At 44.4% G+C, this 19,643-nt stretch overlaps 2 protein-coding genes across 6 annotated transcripts in view; one reads left to right on the top strand and one right to left on the bottom strand.

Annotated features, from left to right (window-relative positions):
- The first annotated feature begins 80 nt into the window (after positions 1 to 80).
- Positions 81 to 16,157, top strand: LOC115018877 (E3 ubiquitin-protein ligase CBL-like). Of its 2 annotated transcripts, none has more exons than XM_029448125.1 (15): positions 81 to 623; positions 2,446 to 2,693; positions 4,003 to 4,149; positions 5,183 to 5,339; positions 5,838 to 5,959; positions 6,046 to 6,183; positions 7,439 to 7,526; positions 7,666 to 7,797; positions 8,543 to 8,749; positions 8,897 to 9,004; positions 9,499 to 9,803; positions 10,302 to 10,469; positions 11,554 to 11,657; positions 11,778 to 11,963; positions 12,104 to 16,157. In XM_029448125.1, the coding sequence occupies exons 1-15, from the start codon at positions 480 to 482 to the stop codon at positions 12,469 to 12,471; spliced, it is 2,622 nt and encodes an 873-aa protein (XP_029303985.1). In that variant the 5' UTR covers positions 81 to 479; the 3' UTR covers positions 12,472 to 16,157. The 2 variants fall into 2 exon arrangements, with proteins under 2 accessions (XP_029303985.1, XP_029303984.1); XM_029448124.1 differs by having other exon boundaries at positions 11,551 to 11,657.
- Positions 16,158 to 16,762: 605 nt separating this feature from the next.
- The window catches only part of mcama (melanoma cell adhesion molecule a), a 37,223-nt gene continuing 34,342 nt past the window's right edge, over positions 16,763 to 19,643 (bottom strand). Inside the window, exons 15-16 of one of the 4 annotated variants that reach the window (XM_029449032.1) lie at positions 19,474 to 19,594; positions 16,763 to 18,788 (exon numbers count right to left, since the gene is read on the bottom strand). In XM_029449032.1, coding sequence (XP_029304892.1) covers positions 18,783 to 18,788; positions 19,474 to 19,594 — 127 coding nt within the window. In that variant the 3' untranslated portion in view covers positions 16,763 to 18,782. The remainder of the gene's footprint in view (positions 18,789 to 19,473; positions 19,595 to 19,643) is intronic. The other 3 variants (XM_029449033.1, XM_029449034.1, XM_029449035.1) reach the window with 3 other exon arrangements.

Genomic DNA, 19,643 nt, shown 5'->3' with positions numbered 1-19,643 from the left:
CTGTGCCGGACATCCTTGTGTGCTCGCGCTGCTCGCGCTGCTGGCTTGCCGTTGGCTTGCCGTTGGCTGGGACTGCTGCACAACCTGTTTGTTGATCGCTCTCTGTGGCTTATTAACACCCGAGTTTATTATAAGCCGGGCTCATTTCTCAGGGGACTTTTAAGTAGCCGTCGCTAAGAAGACATAGCGAGCTGTCTGGCAGCAGACACGACAACATAACGAGTATGTCCTAAGCTTTTATTTGGCGACGGTATTAAACTGAGAAGAGGCTTTTCAAATGTAGCTTGTTAGCTAGCTGCGTCGCGTACGTACAGTGTACACACAGGCTTTTTTGTTCTGCTCTTGAACAGCCTCTGCATGTCAAATTATCACCAGTGTTAATGACAGACAGGGCGCTAAAACAGCGGGTGTTTTGTTAAAAACGTGTCAAGAATAACCCCTGGTTGTCAATCCTTAACCCCCGGTCGCCGACCGAATTAATGGCCGGAAATCCGAGGAGGGGCGCCGGTCTCATCGGCTTGATGAAGGACGCCTTTCAGCCCCACCAGCAGCCTCTCCAGCCTCACCAACCTGCAGTGGTCGATAAGAAAATGGTGGAGAAATGCTGGAAACTCATGGATAAGGTATTGACAAATTGTTATAAACGCAAAACCTGGAACTGAAAATGAGTGACTTGTCAGTTGTTGTGCAGCAAAAAACAAATTCACTTCCCTCTTTTTTTTTTTACATCAGTTTGCGCAAACAGCTGTTTTCTTCTCAACGTTACACCTGAACTTGTATATTAACTAGTTATACACACACGTTTAGCCATGACCTATTGTGAAACTGTCATATTTAATGCATGCATTAGATTTAGTGTCAGAGATCCATATAGAAAGGTGTGTTGGCATTCATTTTAGCATTTAATTGTTTTCTTTATGAGAAAGTTTGGAGTACAGTAGAGTCCCTGGTGCGTGATCTTATTGGGGTCATTTATAGTGAATTAGTCACAGTGAAGTAATCTGTTGATGACTTTGCCATTGTGGAAACAACTGTCAGACGCCCATGGGCTCTGTGGGAGGTCACTGTATGTTTGGTGTTACATTAAAATGTGTGTGTGTGTGTGTGTGTTGTATGGAAAAAGGCTGAGTTTTGTGTATTTATTGCTTGCTGTCATTTCTGTTTATCGTTTCCACAATCTTAACTGAGCAGGAGAGAAGAAAGTAGAGAGGGATGAAGAGACAGGAGTTCACGAGAGATTAATTCAGGAGGAATGGAGTAAAAAGAGAGACAGATATCGAATACGACAGAGTACTTTAGACCATTTGCGTGCCTGTTGTGCGGTGTATTGTGCGAAGAGGTGACTGCTGACTTACACCTGCAGTGCGATGTGTCTTTAGGTCATGTGCCGCTGACTGATCCCTTTTACTGCTGGAGGTTTATAAACTTCAGTCATATGCTTCCACTTAGGATTTGGTGAAAATACAGTATTACTGTAGTGTTTGCGTTGAAGCAGAATTGTTTATGACGATAGATTGTAATCGAAAAGTGAGAAAATGAGTTGTTTTGAGGTTTGTTGAACATACTGATTACTTTGTGTTTTACATTTTTACAAATAGTTGCATATTGATTTCAGAAATATTATCATCGTGCCATCTCAACCTGTTCCATCGTGTGTTAAAAGTGTCATGTTGTAAAGCAGAGCAAACATTAACAAGCTCAGTTTATTTATTAACACCTTCTGTACACGGCTGTGAAACAACTCTGATCCTTCCTCTTTTTACTGCTCAATAGACGAAGAGACCGTCGGTTACAGATCCACCGATTGTGACATTCTGAGCTGATAACGATGTTTAAAATAACAATTTGGTCAAAGCTGATGTTTTTGCTGTTTCCCTTCTATGCCAGGGAAACAAAGACATCTTCAAATTCAATCATACACTTTAATGAACCAACCTTTAATATAGTCTTTCACATGAACCAGATTGTTAAAAGATCATGTGAGATGTGAGACGTAGAGCCGAACTCAACATGTCTTACAAACGGATCTTTCTCCGTGTAATACTCCCACACAGCCAACATCTCCTTTTTAATTTTCATTTGTAAACAAACCACATGTGCACGTGGAACGACGGCACCTGTTACGCTCTTACATCACGCCACAGTCGTGTCAAGCCAGAAGCAGCAGCTGGGTATGTCGGCAAAATACCTAAAACAACATTTAGTGCAAAGTTGATGCGACTGAACAGATAAACATCAGTGCATATTATATGACATGGTAAATGTGAAAGCTCCTGGTTGTTGTTGTTGCTTCTCATCTAACGCCGGCTGCTGAAGCCTCATTAACTCCAGATAATCGGACATGTGTTGGGACAGGAAACACCGTTTCAATGTACACATGGATGCCTGAGAACAGTGACGCTGTCCTTTAATCCAGTCTTTGGGCTTTTTGCGTTTCCTGTCCAGGTGGTGCGTTTGTGCCAGAACCCCAAGGTGGCGTTGAAGAACAGCCCACCTTACATCCTGGACCTGCTGCCGGACACGTACCAGCACCTGCGCACCGTTCTGTCCCGATACGAGGGCAAAATAGAGATCCTTGGGGAGAACGAGTATTTCCGCGTGGTCATGGAGAACCTGACCAACAAGACGAAGCAGACCATGAGCCTTTTTAAGGAGGCCAAGGAGAGGATGTATGAGGAGAACTCTCAGCCCAGGTAGGCGTACACCCTGAACACACGTCGGTCATCCCTGTGAGGGAGTTCTGAAGCAGGGAAAGTGTTTGTGTAACCACATGTTGCAGAGATCAGGCTGATCGTTGTTTGAGTTGGCTCCATGAAATGAGCCCTGAAGATCATCATGGCATAAAACTGTCTAATTGCAGAACTGCAGCTGACTGAAGCTCTCTGTGTTATAAAAAGTATACTGTCAAAGTTAATTCATTACAGATTACAGAACTGCCCTCAGCATTGCCTCTTGGTCTCATCTAAACGCTCTCATACATATTCACTTGTCTTACTGACGAGAGAGAAGCAAACGTTTTCCATCTGACTGTGACGGTCTTATTTCCATAAGACTATGAACAAACATATTGAAACAAAGTAACTCGTTCACATTGCAGAGGCCTCATTTACGAAGCAGCTAATCTGTTCAGTCAACATTAAAGTTGACATCGTCCTGTTTGGGCTTTTAATAGGTCAGATAAATATCTTTACATAGAAACTGAAAGATACGGATCTGTTCTCTTTTTTTTGTGATTTCTTAAAAAGACAAAAATAAACTACACGTCTATATGAGGCGAAGAACTTGTTCCACTCTCTTTACACACTTTCCGTAACCGTCATGAAAATCCATCCTATGACACTTGGCCCGAGTAGAGCAGACACTTGAACGTTAAGTAAAAACCCTTGCATGTATGATGAAGGCGTGATAAAACTGTTGCAATCGCATCCACTTCCTGTTTCTCAGAAAGTCTTTACTAAGCGAAAGTTCATCCTTCCTCCGACACTCTGATTTGTATCAAGCATTTCCTCCTCGACGCTTTGCATCAACAAGTATTGTGATGAGTCACCTGGTGACTGACTTGTTGGTGTCTGAACTTATAGAATACATTAGCAGACGTATCTTTATTATAAAGATATTAAACAAACTGGAGACTGTTTTTAAGTTGATTTAGGTTTTTGTTAAAGGTTTGAACGTGACTCTCATATTAGAATAAGTAGAAAGAGTGGAATATTTTAAATTATTTTGAGCATGCATAACCTAATGAAGCTTTTAAAGTTTTAAATGAGTGTGTGGACGTTCTGTAAAGCGTTCAGAGGAAGTGGGAATGATATTAAGATGTGTATACTTTAGAAACTAATTAGATTTGTCTTGTTTAGCATCAAATAAAAACACATTAAAGTTTGTTACAAGCTTCTAATCCTTCTGACTGATGATATGAATTTGGGTATTACATTGGAACAAATATTAGAACTTGGTCTGATGTCACTCGCTGACGTTTCGGTCTCTCTCTTCCTCACTCAGGCGAAACCTGACCAAGCTGTCGCTGATCTTCAGTCACATGCTCGCTGAGCTAAAGGCCATCTTCCCCAATGGCTTATTTCAGGGCGACAACTTCAGGATCACAAAAGCTGATGCTGCCGAATTTTGGAGAAGATCCTTTGGGGACAAGTGAGTTTGTACTTTAAAGTTATTTAAAGAAATGCAGCACACGTGTACGTGTCTTCTGCTTTGAGTTCTGCATCACACGTGTACGTGTCTTCTGCTTTGAGTTCTGCAGCACACGTGTACGTGTCTTCTGCTTTGAGTTCTGCATCACACGTGTACGTGTCTTCTGCTTTGAGTTCTGCATCACACGTGTACGTGTCTTCTGCTTTGAGTTCTGCAGCACACGTGTACGTGTCTTCTGCTTTGAGTTCTGCATCACACGTGTACGTGTCTTCTGCTTTGAGTTCTGCATCACACGTGTACGTGTCTTCTGCTTTGAGTTCTGCATCACACGTGTACGTGTCTTCTGCTTTGAGTTCTGCATCACACGTGTACGTGTCTTCTGCTTTGAGTTCTGCAGTACACGTGTACGTGTCTTCTGCTTTGAGTTCTGCATCACACGTGTACGTGTCTTCTGCTTTGAGTTCTGCATCACACGTGTACGTGTCTTCTGCTTTGAGTTCTGCAGTACACACGTTTACGTGTCTTCTGCTTTGAGTTCTGCAGCACACGTGTACGTGTCTTCTGCTTTGAGTTCTGCAGCACACGTGTACGTGTCTTCTGCTTTGAGTTCTGCAGCTCACGTGTACGTGTCTTCTGCTTTGAGTTCTGCAGCACACGTGTACGTGTCTTCTGCTTTGAGTTCTGCAGCACACGTGTACGTGTCTTCTGCTTTGAGTTCTGCAGCACACGTGTACGTGTCTTCTGCTTTGAGTTCTGCAGCACACGTGTACGTGTCTTCTGCTTTGAGTTCTGCAGCACACGTGTACGTGTCTTCTGCTTTGAGTTCTGCAGCACACGTTTGTAATGTGCGTCTGTAGTTTCATGATTAGAACTTTTTAATGTTTGACTGTTTTACCTGCATTCAGACATATTGTTTGGGATTTGCTGTCTGAGCTTTAGATTGTGAGCACGATGTATGGTACTCGGACTCTGATGAATGTTTATGTTACTACACTCTGTAACGTTCTGCTCCCCTCCCTCCCATGTTCTGTAGGACCATCGTGCCGTGGAGGACATTTCGTCAGGCTCTCCACGAGTTTCACCCCATCAGCTCGGGCTTGGAGGCCATGGCTCTCAAGTCCACCATCGACCTCACCTGCAACGACTACATCTCCGTGTTTGAGTTTGACATCTTCACCAGGCTCTTCCAGGTACGTTTGAAGGCTGCTGTCCTGTAGAGATTTAGTATCCTTGAGGTCGAACCAAACTGTTGAATTAACTTCCTTCATAAAAGAATGTGTAACTAGCTTTGTGTACGTTGATGTTTTTCCTGCTCGTGGTCTTCTTCACTGCGTCATTAAGTGGAATAATGTGAAACCAGGAAGTTTTTTCTCGTGCAGGAACTAACAACAAGAGGAACCCGCTGATTGAAGCGTCGCTCTGTAGCGCCTCTAGTGGCCAGAAACTCCACCGGGGACATTTTTAAGTCTCAAAAGAAAGCTGAATAAACATTTTCAGTCAAGAAAAAAACATCACCAGTCCGTCACCAGATTAGTAGTTACTGCAGACTTTCATAATCAGATTCCAGTCTGGATATCCTATTTATTTATCCTATTATTAAACTTTAAAGCATTAAAGCTGAACATCGCCTGAAGCTGTTGAGGGCTGTGTCATTGAACTCTTATTTAATTTGTGTGTGTTTTGTGTAGCCATGGTCGTCTCTCTTAAGGAACTGGAACAGTCTGGCAGTCACACATCCCGGTTACATGGCCTTCCTGACGTACGACGAGGTCAAGGCTCGACTGCACAGGTTCATCCACAAACCCGGCAGGTGAGACACGAAGACGCTTCATTTAAAGTGTTGGATGAACACCGCCCGTGTGATACGCTGCTTACGATTGTCGTCTTCTCTCGCAGCTACATCTTCAGGCTGAGCTGCACTCGTCTCGGCCAGTGGGCTATCGGCTACGTGACGGCCGATGGGAACATCCTGCAGACCATCCCCCATAACAAACCGCTCTTCCAAGCCCTCATTGATGGATACAGAGAGGGATTGTGAGTCCAACTGCATCACAGTGTCATTACATTTCTGTAAGAAGAACAATGCAACCAAATAACAAAAGTGCATCAAGAAGTCCTTAAAGCTCTGATAACGTGGAACAATAAGAACCGACGGTCCGAGTCACAGCTGTCTGCTGCACGTTTGATAACTTTACACAATGAGTGTGTGTGAAACACAGCTTTCCTCCGTGTGCAGCTCTACAGCTTTAGTGTGCTAATAAAGCAAAAGTCACAACAGGGGATTCTGGTACAGCACGCTTTAACAATGAGACAAATAACTTACAGCGCACATTTTGTTGCAGCCTGCAAGGAACACGGCGCTGAACACATCTTTCAAAGTATCAAACATGTCTCCACTCCCCGAGAGGCAGCTGTGGAAAGACTGTCGCTCCTTGTCAACCTGGATTGATTCGAATAAAGTCTTATTTGATTCATATCTTTAGTATGTTGCAAACAACCACGCTTCACAAATATGAAGTACTAAATGTTTGGCACTGCGACACAAAGATAAGGTGCTCCGTGAGAGGAACTGCAGTTTCTCATTCAGCCGAGGCGAGGATTCTCTAATCTCTTCATATTCGACACAAATGACGACATAAATAGTATTTCATGTTCTATGAAAATCAGCTCACAGACTTGAAACTTGCTCGAGTAACATTTTAGATCTTGTGTTTCCTCGATGTGTGAGGAAAGCATAAAAAAGACATTTACTGTAATAGTAATCTTATTGTTGTGATGCATTCAAGGACTCTCTGATTTCTGAGCTTTTTCTTTTTACAAAACACTAGGAAACGAAAAACTAAACAACATTTTAATTGGCATTTGAAATTCGCAGAAATCGAAACCAGCTGCCGGAACAATTAGATCGGTGTGCAAACGAGTTGACTTGTTATTTCGTCACACAAACGAGTCGAGTTTGGTCTGAAATTCAACACACATGGTACAAAATGTGCCTTTTTAAACTGCATGTTGAACATTATTATTTTTAACATGGTTAGGAAACAAAGACTTCCTCTCTATATGTTAATATAAGAATTTCAAGTCCTGTTGCTTTGCATGGTTGGATCTACTTCCTCACGACACAGACGGCGCTGCTAAACCTCCATTGAGTCGAGTTATCTGGAAGCATTGTTACCAACTCTGCAGTTGTCCTCGGCTGCTCCAGCATCTTTTCACTCGTCGTTTTATTTTCACAGGTAGATTAGGAAATGTCACAATACTAACCTGTGTGCTCGTGGTGCTTCTCTAGCTATCTGTTCCCCGATGGTCGTACACAGAACCCGGACCTGACGGGGCTGTGTGAACCTTCTCCACAGGACCACATCAAAGTGACTCAGGTTTGTCCTCGTTTGTTTTTAACACGGAGTACGCAACTGCAGTCACCCTGCAGAAGATGCTTAATGCAAAGCAGTGCCACTGTGTTCAATGCTTCAATACAAACAACCTGTGTCTCCTCTTCTCCCTTCACCCCTGCAGGAGCAGTATGAGCTGTACTGTGAGATGGGCTCCACTTTCCAGCTCTGTAAGATCTGTGCAGAGAACGACAAGGATGTGAAGATCGAGCCCTGCAGACACCTGATGTGCACTTCCTGTCTGACTGCTTGGCAGGTGAGGCTGCTGACGATGCATAACGTTTTATTACTTTTGTTTTCTGTCGATCAAAAGTCCATCGTTGTTGGCTGCTGCTGTAAACATTGTTTTAAATCCAGCTTTGTGAATTCAGTCTTACTTTAAATCAATATTGGCCTCAAATATTGCTTATCTGCCTCTTCTGATTACTATGAATTCAAACAGTGGCCTTTCCCTCAGCTGCAGAGAGAAGCCTTAGTTTGTAGAAGACTTGCATTACAGATATATCTATCGTAATAAGAAGCTTCACTGTTTTATAATCTCTTGTTTGAATTGGCTCGATGTTAACGCAAACTTCCTCCATGTGTATTTGATAATACATCAGTTTCCTGCTCCAACACTTAAGTAATTATTTGCAATAGCTTCCTCATTGCCATTTCTTTTACCACTGTAAAGCTACCGTTAATGAACACTTCCTGCACATTTATTTTCACAATAAAAGCCTTCCAGCTTCCAAAGGGCATAATCCCACCCTTCCCTTTGAAGTTTCTTTATCAATAATTTAACATTGATAATAATTCTGCATTAGTGTTTCCCAAACATTGATTTATTTGCAGCGGCCTGCAACGCTGTAGAGCTGCGTGCAGCGCGTTGACTCGCTCAGAACCTCCTTTCTCGCTCTCGCTCACAAAGATTGTCTGTGAAAAGCCTCTTTCAAAAAGTAAAGTGATAAAAGCCGCACTCTGCTCCCTCAAATGTTAAACTTTGCTTCCTGTGTGACCAGGAGTCGGAGGGTCAAGGCTGCCCATTTTGCCGCTGTGAGATTAAAGGCACAGAGCCCATCGTGGTGGACCCCTTCCACCCGAAGGCCGGCGGGGCTTCCTTTGCTGGTTTCCAGGGGTCCAGCAGAGCAGAAGCTGCCGTCAATGACGATGAAGAGGATGATCGACTGGAGGATCACCTTGTCATGAGCAGGCTGGCCTGCACCAAGGTAAGAGGATCACACACAAGAAGTTTATATTTCAAGAGCACACACACATCTCAGGAATCCATGCAGGATCATTTTAATCATTGTAGAACTGTCTTTAGTAGTGAAATTCAACTGTGTGTGTGTGTGTGTGTGCGTGTGTGTGTGCAGGTAGAGCGCCCACCATCTCCAGTGTCTCAGCTGCCTCCTGTGCCCCCCCGACTGGACCTCCTGCCGCAGAGACCCTGCAGCTCTCAGGCTCAGGGAGCGACAGCCAAGGTGTGTGTGTGTGTGTGTGTGTGTCTTGGTTTTTGTTCTTTGAATCCAGAAATAACAATATTTGGGAGAGAAGCTGGAGCAAAGTACAACCGAGCGCTTAACAAGACATTTTTAGGTGACCAACATGCTATAATTAACTTTCATGAGCTGAAAAGAAGGAAAGAGCTAAAGACAAAAACACGGCCAACACCCTGAGTGACACTGTGGCAGCGACCTGTCAATCACAAGGTAGCCCCGCCCTCTAGCGTATGGTGCTTTATCTTCTATTTGACTCTAAGTAGAACCATCATTTACTAAATTAACATACTTTTCTCATAGACTTGCAACTGCTGCAGCCGCTTGAGTCGCCCCCTGCTGGATGTTAGAGAGAATGCAGGTTTAGGGCACTTCAGCGTTGTCTTCACTTTCAGAGGTTGCTTCTTGGGTATCAGCACATAAGTCAAAGGATGTGTTGGTCTTCACATCTTAATAATGAACTTCTTCCTCCACCGCAGATCGCAGCCACTCACAGAGACAAGCCTCTACCTCTGCCTCCATCCCTGAGAGAGCTGCCCCCTCCTCCCCCTCCGGAGCGCCCCTCCTTGGTCGGCCAGGACTCCCGACTCCAGAGGAGACCCCTGCCCTCCACCCCCGACCAACCCGCCTGGGCATCCAACTACATGGTCCCACGTCCGGCAACCAAGGTCCTGCCAGCTTTGTCCTCCAGCCCTCAGAGCAACGGGACCAGTGCAGAGGGAAGCAAAACTCCGGCAGCGACTAACGCTGTCTACTGCCTGGCTGGAAGCTCTGCTGTTGTGAGGTACTTCTGCTCTCATCAGGACAATGTGTCATACTTAGTCAGGGTGTGACCTCATTGTCCTAGACAGACTATCATCGGCGTCGAAATATGATGGTTTCCATCCTAAGTGGCATGGCGTAGGAAAGATAAGTGAGGAAGTCAAGTGAGTCAATCTTCTCAAATACAAAGCATGATGTCTGGAGGGAGACACTACAGGGGACTTGGGTAAACTTTTTAATTTGCATACATTTGCAGAACAGAAACCTGCACTTTGGATGAAGACGGGTTGACATAAAGGAGACAAAGGAGGGAATGTTGGATTTCTCTTTGCATCACATATATTTCTCACAATTGACCTGAATTGAATATTTAAAATGTTGTACATGTGCTGTGATAAAAGCTCTGAACTCAAGGTGCTTAGCTATTCGTACTTATAGCTCATGTTGTGCCAAGAGAACCTTATTTATTAACCAAAGCTCGAGACATTCCCATCATGCTTTGTGCTAATGTCTGCATCAGATCTCAGCCAGCGGTGGCGGCGTCGAGCATGGAGAAGCCATCGTCGGACTGCGAGGAGAACGAGTACATGAGTCCCACCTCTCTCCCGGTGTCCGGTGCCCCCTGGGTCATCACGGGCTCCTCGGTGCCGCCGCCTCCGGTCCAGGCAAACAACCACAACGACGTCAGGTAAACCGGAGAACTAGTGGCGATGCGAAGGCTCCCCGGGGCCTCTTTAAATTTAAGGAATCTGATCCTGATAACTCACCAGAGATAATTAGACTATTTAACACATTTTGAGGACTTCACTGAGCACTAATTGTGTACATCCAGTAATACTGGACTAATGTATCTGGAGTGTTTGTCCACCAGGGGGCACTGCAGCCTCTGTTCTGTTTGTCCACCAGGGGGCACTGCAGCCTCTGTTCTGTTTGTCCACCAGGGGGCACTGCAGCCTCTGCTCTGTTTGTCCACCAGGGGGCACTACAGCCTCTGCTCTGTTTGTCCACCAGGGGGCACTACAGCCTCTGCTCTGTTTGTCCACCAGGGGGCACTGCAGCCTCTGTTCTGTTTGTCCACCAGGGGGCACTGCAGCCTCTGTTCTGTTTGTCCACCAGGGGGCACTGCAGCCTCTGCTCTGTTTGTCCACCAGGGGGCACTGCAGCCTCTGTTCTGTTTGTCCACCAGGGGGCACTGCAGCCTCTGTTCTGTTTGTCCACCAGGGGGCACTGCAGCCTCTGCTCTGTTTGTCCACCAGGGGGCACTGCAGCCTCTGTTCTGTTTGTCCACCAGGGGGCACTGCAGCCTAGTCTCATCCCTGAACCCCCAAATCCTTCCCTCCCTCATGTGCCATGTTTCACCTCCTTCAGTAAATCATTTAAAGGAGGTGGTGCACACGCAGCGATGTTACTCAGCGTGTTGCTTTAATGAAATGATGTCTTTTAACACAGGACTAAAGGAAGAAAAGAAAAGCGTATGTTATGGCGTGAACCTAAAGATAATGAGAGACAAAGGCAGTTCTGGGTGCATGCAGAATTGATGAAGCTTGAAATGCAGTAGCATCATTAATATCTTCGTCTCATTAGTGATGCATTAGAGATGTAAAGATACAAAGGGCTTGTGTCATCACAAGATGTATTGGTAATTAAAAATGGTTTTATACTGTGTTTGCTCTTAATGTTTTATTTTAACTTGTGTGTAGAGACTGGACTCAAAGAATAATAGATCTTTAAATGCTTGTTCTCTCTCTCTCTCTCTCTCCATGTCCCAGCAGTGAGGTGGCTGACAGTGACTCTGATGATCCCCAAGTCTACGAGTCCATGTTTAACATCCAGGCCCAGGCCGGATCCTCGGAGACGGCTCAGGCCTCGGACCCGGGTAACAGTCGCACTAATCATCACTGTCCTTCGGGAACATTCCTGCATACCCTGCTGCTGCTAAAGACAATTAGCTCAAGTAACTTTGTGTTGTGTATTGACTAAATCGTTTGTCTTTCAGAGCCCCCTCAACCGTCCGCTGCGGTTCCCCAGGACAAGAAGGAGGAGACCAGCGAGGAGGATATTTACGAGTACGACTGTCCAAGACCGGTCATCCCTCCCGCCCCCACCAGAAGAACCATGTCAGATATGGGCGGCCCCTCAGCGGCCTTCAGCACTCTCAGCATAGACAGTGCAGTAGAAGCCAGTATGTATTTCTACATTATTATGGATTTTCATAGAACATCTGCTGTAGAAGGTCGAATGCCCTGTAGATGTCTGGCTGCTTAGAAGAAACACAAACTTTGTCCCAAGCCGTCTACTGACTTGTGTCCTGTGTGTTTCTAGGCATGTTTGCAGCAGGTGTGGAGCCTGAACGTCCCCCTAAACCTCTCCCACGGCGAGCCAACTCTGACCGACGGCCTCGGCCTGTAAACCGTGAATTTCCTGCTCCGTTGTCAGAAGTCCCTGGTCCCTCCTCTGCCTCCTCCTCCCCTCCGCCTCCGCCTCCTGCTCCTGCTCCTGCTCCTGCTCCTCCTCCTGCAGGCCCTGGAAGCCAGTCCCTAAACGGGGAGATTGAATGCCTGGTGTCCCAGGGCTACTCCATCCAGGACATCCAGAAAGCCCTGATGATCGCCCAGAACAACCTGGAGACGGCCAAGAACATCCTGCGCGAGTTTGTCTCCATCCCCTCCGCGGCGCACATCGCCACATAGTCGCTCCGGGCGCGCCCGCCCTCTCTGTCTCGTCTCCGTCTCCACTCTGTGCCATTATCATGGATAGCATTTACCAAGCACTTTTTCCTGCAGGGCCACAAGTACTTGCCAAAAGGCTTTACTCTGAGCAGACATGCTGCGTTCACGTCATATCAGGAGATCCATCGTCTGCGAGTTCTCGTCTTTGAAGTCATTCGTAACAAACAATGAACGGACGGGTATTACCTGCTTCTCTGGAGTTTTAGTGTGAAAGTATATTATTTTGATTAAGTTGGACTACTGTTATACCAATGCCAAGTGTTTGACATTGAAGCCTCAAAATGTCTTGTTTACTCCTAATCGCCACTTGAAGAGGTTTTTTTTTTTGACTCCCTGGAACGGAAGTATCCGCCGGGCGGTGGGTTTACACTTTCGGAGCAGCTCAGTCGAGACAGAAAAGTCCGATATGACCTGAACGCAGCATACGTGGAGCGTGGACGCCTCTAATGTGAGCTCTCTGTAGCCAAGCTTTGACCCTGTTGTACTCTGCTGAGGTCCACTCGTGCTGTGGCAGTGTGAGCGCTCTCATTAAGTGTTGCAGCTGCAGTGGTCAGGAGAGCCATTGTTGTTTCTGACTCGGCGTCTCGCTTCTGGCAGTCGTTCAGTTTGGTGCTTTTTAACGGGCTTCTTAGCAAATTTGTGGCGTACGAATTTGTGGCGTACGAATATGTAGCGACGGCGAGTTCTGTCGGATAATTAGTGATTAACTCTGTAGTGTGTGTGTGTGTGTGTGTGTGTGTGTGTGTGTGTGTGCTCACGCTGATGAATGTGAATGTTCAGTCGCAGTGCAGTATCGCAGGGCTTCGTGTCGTACGCGTCGCTGTGGCTCCCTCCCTCGATGGTATTTGACACGTTGACCATGTTTCCTCTCGGCTCCCGGTTCAATGATGGTCCCATAACGACATAACAAGTTTTAATATGTAAGTGCTCTCATAACGTGTGCTGTGTGTAGTGTAACCATGGCTGCTGTGACACTGAAGGCTTCTGGTGTACTTTCTTACTAACAAGCTACGAGGACTTTGACGTGTGCTGCTGGGTTTCCTCTCACAAGCATCTCACACGCTCCCAGAACATCTGAGGTATCCGACTGAAGGGAGTCCCATCGAACTGAAACGGAAGGTTGTCACGTGGACTCAGGTACTCCGTAATAAGCCCGGGTTGAATGTAACGAACGAACATATGCTAACGGCGCTGTTGTGGACGAGGACACATTACAGAAACATTGCAATGATTGGATTGTTCCCTTACCTGCTCGGGATGTCGCCGTCCCAGACGTTTAGTCGTCGATGCCAACAGAACGATCGTTCTCCAACAAGCGCTCCTCCGTTACCGTTTGTTTGTGTTGAAGCTAAATCTTTATTGATCTTCAAACCACTCCATTTGTTTCCTCCTGCCCATTTCAACACACAAACAATTGCGAATTTTGGCATCGACTTGGTACCGAAGTATCGGTAATCATGACATCCCTTGGTACCGAAGTATCGGTAATCATGACATCCCTTGGTACCGAAGTATCGGTAATCGTGACATCCCTCTTACCCGCATTAGATCGACATACAAAGCTCCTCATTCACTTCCTCTAATTTCATTCTCCGCACATTTGGTTACAATAATCCGCCCGTCGTACGACAACTCTGACATTTCACTCAGCAGTTCGTAGGATTTGTCGCAGGATGATTTTGGTTGTTGAAAATACTAATTCACCGCAACTTTCGTAAGATTTTAGACATTTTAACACCCATCTTTCACACTTTTCTGACGTTTTATACACCTAAAAGATTAATGGAGAAAGGTATCAGCAGATAAACTGATGGTCAACTAACTTCATGCATCAGCGTCGTCTTTGGGAGCGCGTCTGCAGGCTGAGGCGGTGCAGCCGTGATAAAGTCTGTCTCCAAATCAACACAAGAAATTGAAAGGGACTAAACTAAAGTCTAAAGTTGTGGATTTCACTCAGGTTTCTAGATTTCTTTCCAGTGGACCAATAATGAGCCGCTGTCACTGCCAGAAACAAGACAGAACCGAGCGTCTCATTAAAACAGGAAGTGTCCCGTTGCACTATGAGTTCTATCTCCTCCCGTTTCCCTTCCCAAAAATAGATCTTAAATCTTCACTTTTGATTTCTGCAGTAACGTGTGAATGTGCCTTCTGTCGATCACAACCTGCACAAGCCAGCAGACAAACCAAAACAAGACAGTTCCTCCACATTTACTGCTTTTAAATGAAATCTACAGTCTCAGATGATCCACTTTCAATAACAGGATATCAAGAGTTTGGAGTTGGGTCATTTCACATGCAGCCGAGCGTCACAGGAGATATAAAGAATACATCATTTAGAGCCCAAGTAATACTTGATTTTTGCGATATCTACAACTTGAATAAATGCAATTGTTATGCACAGATTTGGAATTAAGATGTGTACCAAGCTGGACATTTAATAAACGTGTTATTGCTCCCTGGTGGACAAACTATGTAATGGCGACCAAGTTAAAAACTGATTGTATATCTTAGTTTTCTTGCAAATATGAGGTACTAGTTACTAATTCTAATATATACTATGTCATATTAACAAATACATTTTTAAATCAAATGTATTGAATGCTATGTGGAACCGTACTTTCTGAACCATTTCTGCTTTGCAGACCTAAAGGTTGATACCAGGGGTGGGCGGTTCGATCCCCAAAGGATCGGTACTACACAAATATTATAAATATAAATACTGCCGTCAATATTCATCTCGTGATCGATCACATCCGGGTCACATGAACACTGATCTTAGCTCTGCAGTCTCTTTAGTTCAGAGAATTCACATTATTTGTTATTTACCGTCTCGCGCTTAAACGTGCACGTGATTAAGTCACTAATAAAGAATAGTAAAAAAGAAATTTGGCATATAATTTGGTGTTAGTTGCTTATTAATAATGCATTTACCTCATAAATCACATGAACAATAAGAAGTATCGATGTAAGTGATAGTATCGCCCACCCTGAACATTTTAACTTGATATATTGTTCTAATAATAATAATAATAGAAATGTGTCGACGTGTCTGTAGGATCCATGCAGTCTCCATGCTCTTGAAAACGAAACGTTCGTGTCAAACAATAAGAAAAAGCAGTAAAATGATAAAATAAAGCTTCACGTGTCCCTGAATCTGAAGGTTTCTGTCTCGCTGTGAAATCTTACATCTTTAATTCTCCCCGAAACCAAAAGCATGTTAAAGCCGCGTGCAGCCCTCAGCGCGTGCTGATTAACAGAATGTGTCGTCAGTCCCTCGGCTCGTGCTCACTCGAGCAGGGACTCACTCTTGACCATGAAAGTGCCGCTGTGTGAGGATACACTTGATGCTGACTCTCACACACACACACACACACACACACACACACACACACACACTCCCCTCAGAGTCACTGGTAAACTCAGCTGGTGTGGGATCCACTGGTTAATGATATGTGTGGTATAACATGGTAACTAGCCTTTTCAACATGAACTTGCCTACTAAAACGTTGTCTTCATTGCTTTGTTATTGCCTGTGTAAATATGATTTTATTTATTGTCTTTTTAATATCCTCAGCATTCATTGTGTTGCCATGTTGTCATGCCTAAGCCATTAAGATTTTTAATTAAACAGTATTTTCTTTAACATCTGACCTGTGTGGTTTGTCCGTAATGACTGCAGGCTGGGTAGCAGTGGAACTACACCCACTGCTAGTACATTAGTACATTTAAGCTATTAAATATTACATGCATGTCTTGAGCACTTCAAGTAATTGTCTTTATTTTACACCTTTTCACCAAATGAGGTGGATTGAGGCTGTCATCAGTTTTGCAGGTGCATGCTGACAGATGGCAAACATGGAAAACAGTTCTCCTTCTCAACCCCGATGTTAGTAAAGCTGACCACTAGTCGCAGGGCCAAGAATATAAAGTGCTTAAAAAGTAAAAGCATTCGGAAAGCGAGCTGGACATGGAGTTGTACTTTGCACTGAATGAACAGAGAGCAGCTGACGTGTTCTGCAGCGCTGAGGAGCTGTAATTCGTTGCAGATGTGAGATGTGTTTTATGTCCTTCTTCCCTGAAGACTCCAGCTGGAAATCTGAGCTACTGTTGGACTCATTTCCAGCTCGTGCTGACAGCGGTCTGGATGCAGCGCCTGTCTGACACGGAGCGCACGCAACTCGCTGTTGTTCACATTTGAGCCCTCGGGCAAAAGCGAAGAACTCTTCTGCAAGAATAATGAAACAAAACAGTCTCTCTTTAAATGAAACATTTTTATTTGGCATTATTTTCTTGCAAAAAAAATATAAAAAAAACCGCAAGCATCAAAGAATCACATGTACAGCACTTAATTTACACACATTTAGAAACAAAAATAAGAACATAGTTTTCTCACTGGGGAAAAATCCAGAACAATAAAACACAAAGTCATATTTAAAGTTAAACTGAGAAGACGAGGTGCAGATCAGAAACGCTTGGTGTTATGGCTTTGTGCAGCTTCTCTAAACATGAGTGTGACGATCACACCTGAGGACGTCCTGTACCTGGATATTTTTTTTTTTTTTTACAACTTAAACACCTCAACTCAGTGGGAAAAACACAAACATATCACTACTTTGTTAATGCAAGTCATCGAGGGCAAAACGTAGCGCTCGCAGCAACACAAAGTCTCTTTACACAATAACCTACACAGTGAGCAAACATCATATTCACAACACGGACCTGAAGGAGCCAGTGCTGCATGTTTCACAAGGTTTACCAAACATCAGACACGCAGACCTGTTACCTGTAGAGCAGCTCGTCCATGTGCATGAAGAATAAATCCCTGACGATCATTTAAAAACACTGTTGCACAATATAAAAGGTTTTTAGACCCATTTTCCAAATGACTTCACCTTACTTGTTTTGTACAAATGGAGAATAATGGAGAAAATAAACGTGAATCATAATTACAATATCAGAAGATGGGATTATCCTGTGGACACAGGAGACTTTACGATTCTATAGAACAACAATAAGTGTTAATAATCAACTTTCTGGGTTTTTAAAAGCTCGTCAGGGATTTTAATTTCCCCCACAAATGAAACGATGCTCGGCTCTGTGACTTAATGTCGTGATAATACACGTCAGGTGGATATTAAATGTGTTTTACCTTCCACAGCGTACCCTTGAAGCAGGAGTTCATTCATGAGTATTGCAGACTTGCTGTAAAACCTGCACCATGTATGTGAATGATACTGTAACTTTGAAGTCCCCTGTGATGGATCATCTAAGTTCAAACTGTACAGAAACATTCGGCTCCTTACGCGTCGTCCGCAGTAAACGTCTCGAAACACAAACACTGGAACGTCTTCAGGCCCAACGAGCTCTCAGTGGAAACACAAAGAAAACACACGGAAACCAAAGAAACATTCAGTGTATGATGCATTCTCACAAACAGGCACAGCAGATCACTAACCTTTGACCTTTTCACCTTCAGTAACAGTCCAAGGCCTCCACTAGCAGGTCTGTACACTACCAAGTATTTACAAACAGTACAAGAGCTTGACAGCAGTTTGCAAAAGAAGGCTGCCAGTGTGTCTGATTATTACCAGCGTTATGAACATCCTGCGTGTCTCCTTCTTAAACCCAAACAAGACGTCAAATCTGGAGGAAACGCCTCAATGTTCCTCGTGCTTCGGTAAGTCTATTGGTGTGAAGACTTCTCTCAGTGGGACTGAACCAACAGTAAAGAGCGTGTCCCGCCCTAAAGCTCACCTGGACTCCATGAGCACGGATCAACATGCACATGACCCAGACGCCAACATGAAATGAAAATCTGAGTGCCAAAATATCTTAAATAACAAAATATATTTAATATATACACTTTCATAGAAAACAAAAACAAAAAGGTTGATGATGCACATGAGACACCATCGTACACACACTGAACAACAGCCGAGCGCCGTTTGAGGAAATGGTACAAAACAAATGGAGAAACTGAACGTGAGGGAAGCGAACACTCCCTCAAAGGAAACATCTGTACATACGTGTGTGTGTGTGTGTGTGTGTTCTCCTGTTTAAATCTACTGAACACTGCTGAAAACAAAGCATGATGGGGGGAATGTCCGGACTGTGAGGTGGTGTTACCCTGCATGTCTCAGATCAGTGTGTCACACACACACACACACACACACACACACTGACTGACTGCTGGCTTCATGTGCTGCGTCCTGCTTCACATCGCTGCTGCACCGTCAGGGACTTTACTGGAGGGACAGAGGAGGACATCAGTGTTACACCTACACACACACACACACACACACACACACACTGCCTTGTAATTACTACACGACACATGAAAAGGGAAATTAAATCCCACTTCCAGCGGCTCTAAAGCTCATTAACATGTTATATCTGTCACGGTGCTGGTAGCTGGATTTAGTTCCTTTTGTTTCCCCCTGTTTCAAGTCTTTGTGCTAAGCTACGTTAGCTTCACATTTAGTGTACAGACATGTTCCCAGTGCTAGAATAAATAAAGATCTTTTTGTGAATTGTTCCCTGTTTGTATAAAGTTTGAAAGTTACATTAAATCTGCTAACGAGCTCTAAAATAAATCCAAAGCATTAAAGCTCTGCAGATGAAACATGGGACGAGCCTTTAAAATCATAAACACTTAGTGTTTGTTTGCATCACGTCCAGACGTCAGAATTTGTTTTCTGCACGCGATTATTTATAACCATTAAATAATTGATGCTATCACCCCACATACATTACACATCCACATGTAAAAGCATCTTCTGTGAAGTTACAGTGAGCAGGATGTCCTGACTTGCATCCGTGATGAATTTTAATTTCCCTCGCCTCTCCCTCAGGACAAGTTTTACATTTTAGCTTCACCGCTAATAAAGTGAAGCAAACTTTAGACGGAGAGCTTTTAAACATTGTGAAATAATGGCATCATCTGCATCCAGCCGCAGTCGTTACCTGGTCATTAGGGCTCTTTTGGTCTCCGTTGACGGCCTTTAGGAGGACAGAGTCCTCGTTCTTTGTGGTGGTCTTCATCTCCACGACAATGTCATCTTTGGTGGTCTTCTCTTTGGTGCTGCTGACAGAAAGACGAGCTGAGTCATGTGGAAAGAACCAGGTACCTGACG

The sequence above is a fragment of the Cottoperca gobio genome, chromosome 14 (assembly GCF_900634415.1).
Source record: "Cottoperca gobio chromosome 14, fCotGob3.1, whole genome shotgun sequence".
NCBI lineage: Eukaryota > Metazoa > Chordata > Actinopteri > Perciformes > Bovichtidae > Cottoperca > Cottoperca gobio.
The sequence above is the reverse complement of the archived record's forward strand: the minus strand, read 5'-3'. Positions and strand labels throughout refer to the sequence as shown.

Bases quoted from the DNA above. Each gene is read 5' to 3' on its own strand.
- LOC115018877 (XM_029448124.1), top strand. From the start codon at position 480: ATGGCCGGAAATCCGAGGAGGGGCGCCGGTCTCATCGGCTTGATGAAG. The intron at 9,005-9,498 runs GTGTGTGTGTGT...CCTCCACCGCAG, and splicing joins CTCAGGGAGCGACAGCCAAG to ATCGCAGCCACTCACAGAGA. The intron at 9,804-10,301 runs GTACTTCTGCTC...TGTCTGCATCAG, and splicing joins GGAAGCTCTGCTGTTGTGAG to ATCTCAGCCAGCGGTGGCGG.